The sequence below is a fragment of the Diadema setosum genome, chromosome 3 (genome assembly GCF_964275005.1).
Source record: "Diadema setosum chromosome 3, eeDiaSeto1, whole genome shotgun sequence".
NCBI lineage: Eukaryota > Metazoa > Echinodermata > Echinoidea > Diadematoida > Diadematidae > Diadema > Diadema setosum.
Genome location: NC_092687.1, coordinates 34,196,020 through 34,210,394, shown reverse-complemented (window position 1 = coordinate 34,210,394; position 14,375 = coordinate 34,196,020). Strand labels below are relative to the sequence as shown.

The window sequence follows — 14,375 nt, the reverse complement described above, 5'->3', positions numbered from 1 at the left end:
GTTGATTGAAACTTGTCAGATATTTCAGAAAACCAGGGAAATAGTAACCTTTATTTCCTGCATAATTTTGATTTATTTTGAGCCTAATCTCTCCGGGAGCTCTCAGACAACGCAGATGTATTGCAGCACAGCAAATCGCTGTTGTGATAAGACGTTTATTGAAATGTGTTTAAAGTGAATACTGTTGCAAATTCTCCCTTCGTTTGAGCTGCCTGATAATTGTTTTTTGCCCAAGTATTTACTTCTTACTACACTTGATCTTCAACAACAGTGAGGATTGAAAATACATCGTGTTTATAATTTGTAATTTGTAGATGTTCTGATCTTCCAAGGTAAAAATTGATGCGAAGGTCTGATATGGTAATAGTATAACTAAGTATGACTAATCTCCAGGAAAAAAAAAAAATATGGTCTGTTCTATTGAAATTGAAAATTTTGGTCCCATGATTCTGTTCAACTGTGGTACGTAATAATAAAGGCTACTTTACTCGGGAAGTAAATTACATTTTTTTTTCTATTTCTTTTACCATCATGATAATGCTTATAGTTACTGCTGATTTGCTTTCAATGTGATAAAAGCATAATGGCATATCAAACTCTATCTTAGATTGTAAGAAGAAAGCGTAGAATACCTATTTCATATTTTTAAGACTTGCAAATAATCGAACGATTTCTGTAATGCTGTTGTCTGTGAGAAACAGATGTACACACATTTTTTTCCCTATAAACCTTTGAGAAAATGTAAATCCGTCTCTGCATCTACGTTTCTGTCATGTCTATCTCAAAGTTATTCAACTGAGAGAATGTTTGCACCTCTGACAAGTCTGAGATGTGTGTGTGTGTGTGTGTGTGTGTGTGTTTGTACTTGCTTGGTTGTGTGTGTGCGTGTGTTTGTGTGTGTGTGTGTGTGGTCAAGTTACACCTAAAAACATTAAAACCTGGATTCATACTTACCTGATAAATCATTGTTATTATAATTGTTGTTGTTCAAGGAATTGAGGCATTTTAACCTTACGGATACAATTCATGCAATCAACCAAACATCAACAACTTATAACGATAAACAAAGTACTTAATATTATTCTGTCTGTTCAAATCCTTTCATCTCAATGGAAATCGTTAGATAAATCAAAGAAAAGATAGAAATTAAAACAGGAGTCTCAATATTAACACATGCGTGTATGTGTCTTTGAAACGAAGTGTATGTGCAGATGTCTACACAATTCTTTTTATACCGATTTTATTTTAGTTTGTTTTTTTTTGCCAGTTCCCATACAGTCATAATAGTTGCCACTCATGTATTTTCATACTAAAAATTATACATATTTCAAGTTCATCTTAATTGTAGCACATGGCATAAGAAGTGTAATGAAATCCATTTTCAGACTTTACCCAAACTCGTACTTTAGTTGTCAATATTAATCCAAATCCATGCTTTTGTTAGAACATGAATGATAAACCACATATAATTATGCTCCCAATGAAAAAAAAAAAAATCTTACATCAAGGGATAAAAAACATACACTTAATGGACATCTCAATAAACTATAAACTGTGTATGCAAATGAAGTAAAACAAAAATAAACGGTAATTGGTAGATAACAACTAATTACATTTTAGTACATACTCGGTAAGTTTTCAGAAAAAAAAATGAAAATGTTCAATTGCATCGATAATTTTGCAAGCTAACGTGTTTTACTATTCCTTATGTATATTTAAAAACACATAACGGGACTTTTATCATCCAGTTAACAAAATTGTCAAAGTAAATAAATCATAGAGATTGTTGCCATAGAGTTGGGATACGTCATTCTGCCTAATTACATTGATGAAAGGGTTGAGGCGCAGATATTTGTAAGTCAAGATACGTTCTTTTGGCATACTGAAGTGGCTTCGCGGGAGAATGCTTACGCGCCGTAAGTCAGGATACGTTCTTTTGCCTAATTGATATGTTGCCGCGTGAGGATTCTCGCATAACGTAAGTAAGGATACGCTCTTTTGGCAAACTAGAATTACTCATCAGCACAGTGCTGTGATTCGGTAAAATGCTGTATCTATTCTAAACATGGCAATTACTCTAAAACGGGAAGTCCTATTTTACTGAAATTTTCCCGAGATATTCTTTATTGATGCCTAAGAAACTTCGCTGCTTCAAAAGTGTCTTGCTCCTATGACGGAAAAATGGGAACCAATTGAATTTTCAAAGTCGTTTTTCTCAGAACATGATATTCTGAGTTACGTTGTTTTGCCTTATTACGGCCGATCTTGTGAGATGTAATTAAAATACACTGTTCAATTTGGAGTGATTATGTCATACAGATGTAGTCTTATGTTTGAACCAGGTTGAACCAGGTTATCACAATTATTACAGACTTGCATTGTACACTGGACAGCAAAAGAAAGTACCCACTTTTGTCAAAGGCCGCACACAAAAATTCATCCTCTAGAAATAAACAATGTTTCTAGGTAGGTATGCTGCAATGTCCATTAGTAATCACATACCCGATAGCAAGTGATTATTAAATTACAAAGAAAAAAATGGCACGCACAGCATCTTGGTCACTAAATCAAAAGTCACAAAATGTAACAGAATGAGCCTTACAAGTTTTACGCAAAAATCAGTGTCACAAGACGAAAAAAGCAGTCACAAACATCAATTTCAATCATGTGTATATACAGTAGTCCTCCTTGTGCCTGGACACATTCCAGGCATCTCTGATGCATGCTCTGGACAAGCTGTCTGGCGTAGTCCTGGGGAAGTTCTGTCCATTCCTCCTGCAGAGCTTGGATCAATGTTGGTTGTTTAAAAATGTTGTCCATTCAGTGGCCATTTTTGGATGGTGGAAAGTGCTTTTGTGTGCGACTGTTGATTCAGTGACCAAGATGCTGTGCATGTCAAGTTCTTCTTTGTTTAATATGAAGACATCACTTGCTAGAATATGTGCATAGTGATTAGTAAAGGGGCGTTGTAGCACACAGGTGTACAAAAATTATTTTTTTCTAGGAGGTGAATTTTTGTGTACAGCCTTTGACAGTTGAGTTCAGTGTATATTGGAGCTATTAAAATGAGGTTGTTTAGATCTGGTTTCCATGGCAACAAATGATGTCACACTTTGGTACTCCATTCCTTCTCTCTTGCAGTCGAAAAAGAATGCCGAGTCGGTGAAGGTCATCATCCGATGTCGACCCCTGAACGATAAGGAGAAGGGGCAGGGCTTCGAGAGGGTAGTGGAGATGGACACCAAGAGGGGCGTGGTGGAGGTGCGGAACCCGAAGGGTACCCCGGGAGAACCCAAGAAGTCCTTCACCTTCGACACCGTGTACGACTGGAAGTAAGTTCGCTGAATTCAGTGCTTGTGTGTTGTAATATAGAGAAGACCCCCTACCAATTTCTACACAAAGATCACAAAGATATGACCCTTGTTTGTTTTTGCAAATTCCTCAAACTTGCAGTCTTAAAAATTGTAACACCAGGACACACATACTGTGTATTAAAGCCATACATTTTGCGAGTCTAAATTTTCTTGAATCTAGAATTCCCAACAATTTCGCAAGTGGTTGAATGCACGATTGTGGAGTCTTGTACTGAATGGAGAAGTGTATGCATAATGTCACATTCACGTCGGGATCAGAGTCAATATTTTCATGTGTCTTTAACTTCGCAAAAAGCACCCAACTCATGAAATTCGCAAATATAAAAACCTCACGAAATATTTGCCGTATACAGTACCCGACAGCATTGTGTACAGAAGAAGCTCACAGTATGCAGGCACACAGAGGCACTAGATACACAAGAGTGCACACATACACATGTGTACTGTACATGTACAATACGCAAACACACACAAAATGATGGGGGTGATTTGATTTTCATGTTATACACGGTATGTATACATGTACTTGTACATTGTGTACACCATAAGACCACAGAGGACGCAATTCGTGCACAGTCACAGATCGGATATTCTTATTTTTTTTATATTTTTTTTTCACACAGTCTAATACTCAGTACCCCAAATACAAATTGGACAAAGTGTATAATGCCGAGAAACACAAAACACACATATAACGAACACACAAGTACTTCTTAGACAGCTTCATGTACAAACGTACATGATACTGTACAAAAACACAAAAAACGAAAATGAATGAGCGGTACCGGTACCAACATAGATTTATCAGTACCTGTGTGTAATTTCATAGAGTGCCTCACGATTCCTTTTACCGCTTGATTACTCAGCAATCAATAATTGACCGGCATTCCTACGTACAGAGTCGATCTGTTTGTTGGCGTTTGTTTGTTTGTTTGTTTGTTTGTTTGTTTTAAAGTACCACTTGTATATTGTGATTCAGAGGTAAAAGTGAGAAGTTCCAGGCAGTTTGATAGATTGTTGGATGTGCTGTTTGATTGAATGGCTTGTGAGATGTAAGCTTTTTTACCTTCCCACCCCCCCCCCATCTCTATGTTTGTTTGTTTTTTTCCAGTTTGATGTGAAGAAAAGAGAAATTATACATGTATTTTCCACAGGAGTTCAGAAGCACAAAAGTAGTCAAGAGTGGAATGAGGGATATACATAATGTGGTCTGTGAATTATGGTTTTCACCTGCTTCACTCACTTTTAACAGCCTTACCAGCATGGAGAGGTGTGATACGGATCACTGGAACTAGATTGTTTTTACAAAACCATAGCATAAAACAGTCTGACGTTATTGTACAATTTGTATGTAACAACATTTTTACACATGTTGTTACCTAAGCTGAGCATTGTGAAATGCTTTCATGGTCACCTGATACTGGAAAAACGAGGACTGTTCGTGTGCATTTTAATTTCGCAAAGAAATAAAAATGCACAGGAAAGTTTGTCTAGCCTTGCATTGAATGCCAGTGGCAATTCGCGAAAAGTTTATGCTGTAAAAAAGGCCGTCGGCCCTAATTTGCGAAAAAAATTTATTCCGCGATTATAGCATGATTTAGAGTACAGGGGAAACTCGGTATAACGAACACTGCTATAACGAGATATCGGTTATAACGAGGAAATTTTCCCGGTCCCGAATTTCCTTCCACACAAGTCTATGTAAAATGTTACTCTTATAGCGAGATCGGCTATAACGAAATAACTGCTATAACGAGATAAATTTTGTGACTTCCAAACAAAGAAAAACATAGTCAATCAAACCTGCCATAGCGAGGTAAAGCAAAATGCCTTCGGTAAAGCTTTACTTCGCCGGTGCTGTCATCTTCCGAGATTGTAAAGCTTGATGCGCCAAAAACTGTCTTCTACACACATAATCATTTTCTTCAGTGCACTCCAGCTAACACTGCATGTTGTACGTGTAAGTGTGTGTGTGCACGCACACTGATACATGCAGAAAATGTGGTGGGACGGCCATATGTATACATGACATCATCATGACGTTTAGCAGGTGTGAGGCAATCTGATGCTGTGATTGGCCTTCTACTTAGGGAATTCCCCGTCTTCACACACACACGCAGTCATAATGATACAGAATGTGTCACATTCACACACAGCATTGTGCAGACCATATTCAAGCTTTCCACACAACACACACCCATACGATAACCACATACCAATCCACAGACGATCTTGATACAATCGCAAGCTATATAAATTTACAAATTCAAACATCTACAATAAATAAACACATTCTTGATATTGGATTTCCTTGGCGAAAAACATCTTCTTATACCCATAAAGGTGAGTAATTCCCTCACACACAATATATAGTTATCAGTATTGATTGAAATATGATGGGTAGTCCCACATGTGCAAATTAATGTCTTTATGTTATGCCTTCTTTTATGCCTACTGATATAACGAGATATCGGCTATAACGAGGAAAATGACTCGGTCCCGACCATCTCGTTATATCGAGTTTCCACTGTATTGGAGATCATGAGGACTGAACTGTTTAACTCTGGATTGTGGATTCTACGTATTTTAATACATGTGTCAATACTGTACGTGTACAGGGTACGGTACAAACCACCTGACATACAATGTACGTACACTGTAGGGGTAGAGAGCCTTGATCATGCAATGATTCTTACTTGTATCTAAGGGTCCAGTAATAATAACAGCAGCAATTCCGTTAAATTCTTAATTGAGAAAAAATGTCTGCAGTGCAAAATTGCAAGTCATTATCTACACTGTTGAAAATGTGATGTTTACTAATATTTCAAGTGAGAACATACCACTTTTGCCCTGGAACTGAAGCAGTTACAGCTGTACACTGTATGTACATCACACTTTTCATATTCATTTCACACAGACACAAAAGTGGTGTCATTACAAGTCATGATACGTACATTGTATGTTGTTCAATATTACTAAACTACACTACACATACTAATATACGTAATTGTAACTGTACCTGAATCTCATTTATAACCTTTTGAAAACTAGATCTGTCGTCTTTGGGACATGATACATGGTATAAGTTTGAACCTCATAGGCATAGCACTTTCTGAGCTAACCTCTGCACAACTTTTGGGGAGAAATAAAGAAAGAAGAAGAAGAAGAAGAAGAAGAAGAGGAAGAAGAAGAAGAAGAAGAAGAAAGAATCCGTACAGATACAGAAGGTGATCCGAGAGGATACTCAGATCACCTTATTATGTTTCCTTTGTGCTACAATGTGCAAGATGTATTCCAGATAGAGAAGTCAAGATTTTTTGGTGAGATTACATTGTATGTGACCTCTTTCTTCATTGAACATTTTTTTTGTCATACCTTCCAAACAAAGCAAAACAAAACAAAACAAGATTGTCTACAAAATGCATTTTTATAAACAAAGGAAAGAACAAATCATAAAAAAGACAAATAATACCCACAAACAGGAAAACACTATAATAGCAAATTCAATGACTTCAAAAGAGATCACACTTCATTCAAACTTTGATGAGTTGTTACAGTGAGTTTTATATGCCATATCCTACAATGTACCTTAGAATTCTATAGTTATCCTTGGTTTGGGGCTGTCTCAAATTTAGATTGATTACCAAAATTACATGAGAAATGTCCGGTATTGGGTGTGCGATAAAAAAAGAGAGAGAGAAAGAGATAGAGAGAAAGCACAAGACCATTTGTAGCTGATTTGATTTCGCACCCAGACACGATGTACATGTATGCCCACCAGCGAAATATGAATCAAATGAAGTGAACCATGGCTCTGTGGATTGATCTGAGATACAATACATGGACTTGGAAGTAAATGCTTTTGCCTCACATGAAAAAGGGGGAAAAAATGACAACATTAACTACTAGTATGCAGTCTTGTACAATTTTGTATTACATTTGTATACACTAACAGGTGACGAACAATTCTGTGACAACAAATGGTACACATATTTGTTCCAAGGAAAGAATCTTGTATAAATTTCTGAAGCTGTAGTGTTTGTAAAATGCTGAGTCAAATCTCAAATTACCAATAGATGAAGCATGAATGCAAAATTGTGTATTGTACAATGTACACTCTGTACATAAACCCGTTGAGGACAGGCTGACTTTAAAGTATTTTTCTACATGTTGAACACACATTTCCCATAGTCACCTGCCTGAGTATACACGGGACTCATCTTCAACAGGTTTATTTCTAGTATTGTGTATTTTCCAATATTCTTGGCTAAAATGAATTATAAAACCAGCATATACCTTTGATCAGCTCTGTGGAAAAAATAGATTTATAGAAAATGATAATCAGGCAAAAATATCAACATACTTTATACAGCACATACAGTACAATAAACAAACAATTATTTGATATCAGTTTTAATAGGCATTTTGAGGGACCTGTGAAAGTCATTTTAAAGTATGATCATCTATAGGACTGGTGTAAAACTTAAAGATACAATCTGGATGAAATGTGCATTAGATTGTGTGGTTTCACTTACTCAGGATACAATTGTATATCAGTCCCTTGAGGATTGTAATTTCCAATTCGTAGCTTTTGGTTTTTATAGCTTCCAGCCAAGCTACAAGTTTGTACATTGTATGGCATGATATACTGTATACAGTAGAATGTGACCAACTCCAAAATATGAGATAATCAGTGACCAATTGTGCATAGTATTGTTCTCAGTCTGTAATCTCATTGGATTTTTGAGCGGCATCTTTCACCAAAGCCTGAAAAAATACTTTTAAATAGAATATAATGTGGCTGGAGCAAAGACTACACCTCCATTTCTCCAGCTGTGTGCCTGTGAATAAACGTCATTGCTATCCTGTACAGTATGATACATCACTGAGGGAAATAGATAGTGACACAATACATTGTATACATTGTGCAAAATGTAATGGAAAGACCATGGATGTAAACAGTGTGATGTGCAGTACAGGTTTGATTCATTATGCAAAAATTGCACAGAATAGATTTAATGAGTAGATGATACCCCATTTTACAGTGTAGTAGACATCACTTGAGCTATTACAATGTAGATGCTGTCTTTTGTGAATTACCATCCCCACTTTATTACTGGAGTACATGTAGTTTGCATGGGAGAAACATGCTTGTATTAAAGGGGAATTTTTATCCTCTTTTTTGTTTTCCCAAGGGGATGGGGTACGATTGTAAATACAAACGTAAGTGCAAAACAAAAAACAACAACATGCTATTTATTCATGTACCATACACCTTGTGTGTACAAATGCAGGTACTACATGTAGGTCCTATGTACACGGTATTAAAATTCCTCTAATGTCTGAAAGAATGATTTAATAGGTAAACTAAATGATGATAGAATTGAATAGAGAGGATTATCATGGATTTAGTAGATTGAACATTGTGAATGTTTTATGCTTTGCTGTACAATGCAGATTATGAGAATGCTTCAAACTTTCATACAGCACAGATATCATTAGCAAGTGTGGGACCAGGCATTTCACTGTGTGACTTCATGTGTTAAAGCGAGTACAGTATTGGTAGAGATGAGGATTGGCTTTTAACTTTTTGCGAGATACCAAGAAAACACCTATGGCATAGTACAGCTAGAGCATTCCATTTTAAGAGGAATTCAAAGTTTATTTGATGAAAATCGGGTTTGGAGTGACTGAAACATTCAAAAACAATTTAAGTAAAACGAAGCGATCGTACAAAAAGTTGTAATAAAGTGTGGGTTATACACTTTATTAGAATCGCTCTTTTTTGGATATCTCAGCCATTTCAAAACCAGTTTTCATCAAATAAACGTTGAATTCCTCATAGAAATACATGCTCTGTCATATTATATGTTTAACATAGAAACCTGAAATGTAGGTTTCAACCAAAACTATACAATCATTTTTTTTTTTTTTCATCAGACTATGTAAGTGCCAAATATGTAGAATTTTCACCCTTTTTAGATTTGAATTTGCCTCCATCATTAAACAAACAAAGGGGTATTCTGTTCCACCATGAAATACAATGTACTTTAAACATTGTGCAGTGCTTTCACAATACAATGAAAGGCAAAACTCATACTATAAAAGATAACAATATGAGTGACATTGTTTTGGGATAGATTTTCACTGCATAATGCAACACTTGACAGGAAAGATTAAAGGGTGTTACAGTTCTGGTCGAGGTGAAGATTTAGCTTTTAACGTTTTGTGAGATATTCAGAAACCACTCTATGAGATGTCAAAGAACATGCGGTTCTAAGGGGTATCAAAAGTTTATTCAATGAAAATCAGTTTTGAAATGGCCGAGATATCCAAAATCAATGTGAAACAAAGATATACTAATAAAGTTGGGGCATGTTGCCTTTTATTATTAGCAATTTTTTGGATATATCTCAGCCATTTGAAAACCAATTTTCATCAAATAAATGTTGAATCCTTCTTAAAATTACATGCTCTTTCATATTTCATGAAAAGAGGCTTTTCATTGTCTCACTTAGGAATGTTCAAAACATGAATCCCTACTTCAACCAGTACTATACAGTCCCTTTAACTGGGTAAAAAGGACGCTATTCCCTAAGTATACAACGTATGTGTATAAACCAGTACCGGTAGTTGTTTAAATATTAAATGTGAGACACTTTTAAAATGGAATCATCAGAATAAATTTTTAGGTAATGAGTATAGCCATAAACAGTGATGTCAAAACGGTAATGACACTACATAAACCAAAATTGGCACTCTAGTTCAGGCCTAGTATTGTGTGCATTCTTGATAGCATAAAGCTGCATGGTACTATCACAGCAGAAACACACAGGACAGTGGTAATGACAACCAATGATACTAATATGTCGGCCATTAGATTGGATTATAAGGGATTCTTTGTCAACTCTGATTTGATCCTCTCCTGCGGCTTATAATGAACGGCACGTCACCGTCATTTGACCGACATTAGGGCAGTTTGATCTAATGCAGCTGTGGCTAGATGCATTCTTCGGCCTGGTACATAACCGTACAAAGCGTAACTTATATTACAAGGTTGCACATTGTCCAAAATTTACATATTATGTGGTACATGTGCTTGCATGTAAAATGTGGGTTGGGAACTTGAACCATGAATACCATGTCGCGATGAGCAGTCCTGTCAAAGTCATTTTAGTGGCAGATCCAGAGGAGGGGGCAAGCAGTGCATGCCCCCCCCCCCTTTATTTTTTTCATTAAAAACAAAATAAATAAAAAGAAATGGCACCAGAAATATCAGTCCCCCCTCCCCCTTTACAAAATTGCTGGATCCGCCTTTGATTATTGCTAATTTTAGAAGGTGAGTAGGAATTGAAATGAGACATTTTAGAAGAGGAGGGGGAAGAAGAATCTGCTTAAATAAGAAGAGGGACAAGAAAGAAGAAGAAAGGAGAAAAAGAAGGAGATGAAGCATACAAACTAAAAGAGAAAATTTTAAAAAAGGAATGCAGAGGAAGACTAGGGGATGATAATGATAACATTTGTGATAGTAGAAATGATTAAATGATTGTAATAAGAATAGCAAAGAAATAGACTGAGTAGACAGAACAAAAATATTAATATCTATAGACTAAAAATAAGAATGTCTGGATGTCATAAGTAAAGTCCAATGATATTGGGTTTGTTTTGTGATCAAGAAAGAGAAGAAGAAGAGGAAGAAGGGGTTCAAAAGAAGAAGAAGAAGAAGGAAAAGAAGAATGACATTCACTTCCAGAAGAGATGTGAAGATGCTGAAGAGAAGGAAGAGGCAAAAGGCAGGGTATGATTGAGATGTACATATAAAAGCAAACATCACGAGTCCCCCAAGCTGTGGGAGACATCTCAATGAGCCTGTGGCTTGGAGTGATGGGTTCATCCTGGGGTTGGTGCCACTCTGATACCCCTTTCACACTAACAAGTTTCATGGCATACCCAGTGCTGAACTTTGAGATATCTCGTCAATACTCTGAGAATTCTTCAGCATGGCATCAACATGGCATCAGCAAATTATTATAATAATTTAGTTTTCTTTCTTCTTTTTTTGGCTACATTTTCTGACCAATACACATACATGTAGGTACGTGTAACGTATACGGTTCAAGAAATATTGTGTAATCACTTTTAATTAAAAAAAAAAAAATCCTTAAAATTCTCTTCCGTAACACTAGCTACTGCATAGTATAAACTAGTTTTTTTTTTTTTTTTATATTAAAAACAGAAACTGTTGCAACCTGACACTTCTTAAAAAAACAAACAAACAAACAAACAAACAAATTATACCGCACTTTACTCCAAATTTAAAAAAAAAAAATAATGCCAGTGAATATTCTTTTTTTTTTTCAGTTTGTTTCATAGTACAGAGAATAATAGTGCCTCCTACCAATTCCCAGTCCCCCTCCCCCTCCCCCCTCAACCCATGGTCATCATGCATTATACACTCTGTATGAAATTGTGTTAAAGAAAAAGACTTTGTTGACATGAATCTCCCCATTGAATCACCAGAGGAAAAACAACTTATAATGCCTGATCATTCTCAAGCGACGAATTGGGATATTATCTGTGTGAAAATTCAATGGAAAACAGAACAAAACAAGCCAAAACAAAGCAAAATGATTTCAGACCAAAGAAAATCACAGGATGTGAATCGAAATGGTGATGCATACACGTAGGCCTTCTATTAACCGATGCAGTCTGAAAGTGGGATGGAGTACATGTGTACACTGTATATGAATTTATCCCAGCACATGGAGGATAGGAGAACAGTAAGCTTGGCGCTCGCCTGTTGTCCATAATTACTCCACCAGACTTTTCTGCCAAGTGCAAAAATTTTCTTTCCTCTGCAATATCTCCTGCTGTGTACGACCTCCCCCCCCCCCATCCCCCCCCCCTTCCATCTATTTGGCTGCCTGCTCAATCAATGTGCCGCCTAGAATCGCAATCGGGTCGAAAAGTGTTCGGATCTGGAATTCATTATCAAACATCTCACGTCTCTTTGCACATCTCCATTGTGCAGACTGCATGTCCTCTACATCGGTATTATACTTGTATGCTTGGTCTCCTGCTGATTTCAATCATTTTATTCAGTAGTGCACGTTTTTGACGTTTTGGCAAAATTTACCCATCATTTTGTTTCAAAGAATCACTGGGAGTGAATTTACATCTCTCATCTTAATCGAGTCTGTTACAAGTTTAAATTGAAATGTATTTTGTAGCATGACCTACACGCTACTATTTTAGAGAACTGCAAAAATTGCTGTGCCATGCTCAAGGTAGACAAGAATGCAACATGAAAAATTAAGATAATGAAACTGCCTGCACACTTTAAATAAATGTGGTTGGTATTAATCTATTCATCACTGTATAATCACAGTTGAACTTTCGTTTTGTTAGGAATTGTTGATTTCTTTGCATATTGTGATGTTTTTTATGAGGCAATGCATGCATGCTGGAAGAAAGTAGATCTGCTCAGTACACACACATACAGTACTTTTAGTCATCAAACTTCACACAGTCAATGTTCATTAAAATGACACTTTTGTATTTCATGCATGAAGAAAGAATCGAATCGAATAGTCAGTTTATACAAATGTTGATAAGCAGCTGTGTGTCCAATTATGGCCTAACATGCCCCCAAAATAGGGATTAAATTCTCTGATGGAATCATGGAAATTAAAATAGTGTGACTATCATTGTCACTGCAAGCACATTTCATCACTTTCACGTGTATAGCTGGCACATTGAGGTTTCAGAAAAAAGTGGCATTGCATCCTACATTTTACGAAGTACAGTATACCTTATGCAGATATTAGGCCCGTTCACACACAAGGGAAAAAGTGCGATTTAAAAATCGATTTTCTTATCGCGATCAAAATTTCGAAATTTTTTCCAGTGTGGACAGAAAAATCTCACTAATTACCGCGATCCTTATCGCGATCCAACTCGCACTATTAGTGCGATTTTTCAGAATAATCGCGATTATTTTGCCAAGCGTCGTGTGTGGGTAATTCCATGAAGTTGGGGCAGTGTCCATGTAGCATCGTGATATTTGAAAAATACATTTCAGCATAAGTCAATATTAATTATGCTATACATTTATTGTTTGTAGGCTTTACATTTGCATTGAGGCCACACATTTTCCTGGAAATTTTGTGCCATTCAGACTCAATTTTGATGAAGTTATTAAACAATATGTTACGGTGTCCTGTAGCATCGTGACGTGTCCATGTAGCATCGTGAAATTTTAACATTTGGTCCTCAGAGACAAATTATGGCAATTAGCTTGACCAAAATTTGATGCAATATGCATATTTACTAGATTAGTCAGATAGCTAAATATCTCAAATTTCCTGTACACAGTTTTAATTTTAAAAGAAAATTACAAAATGTATCACGATGCTACAAGGTGTCCTTTTTTGTTACATTTGGTGGACACCGTGTAGCATAGTGACACATTGTGTAATTTTCTTGTAAAAGTAAAACTGTGAAAAATAGAGTTAAGATATTTAGCTATCTGACTAATCTAGTAATTATGCATATTATATCAAATTTTGGTCAAGCTAATTGCATTAATTTGTCTTTTAGGACCAGATTTTAACTATCATGATGCTACATGTACCTGGACACGTCACGATGCTACAGGACACCGTTACATTTTTTTAAAATTACTTCATCAAAATTGAGTCTGAATGGCACAAAATTTCCAGGAAAGTGTATGGTCTCAATACAAATGTAAAGCCTATAAAGAATATATGTAAAGCATAATTAGTATTGAGTTATGCTAAAATGTAACACTTTGTGCCCCAACTTCATGGAATTACCCGTGTGTGAGCGCGATCGAGATTCGGAAATCGGTATTTTTAGTCCCATCGTTCGCAGCGCGTGCGAAACTCTATTGGGACTGCGGGGTCAGTCTTCGGTCATGCAAGATTCGCGCATGCGCAGTTTGGCCACTGATCGTTCTTTCCTTGCTGCGAAGTGCGATTT

At 36.3% G+C, this 14,375-nt stretch overlaps 1 protein-coding gene across 1 annotated transcript in view; it reads left to right on the top strand.

Annotated features, from left to right (window-relative positions):
- Positions 1-14,375, top strand: part of LOC140246803 (kinesin-II 95 kDa subunit-like) — a 43,384-nt gene that overhangs the window by 6,090 nt on the left and 22,919 nt on the right. Inside the window, exon 2 of the mRNA XM_072326135.1 lies at positions 3,142-3,332. Within this exon, the coding sequence (XP_072182236.1) occupies positions 3,142-3,332 (191 nt within the window). The remainder of the gene's footprint in view (positions 1-3,141; positions 3,333-14,375) is intronic.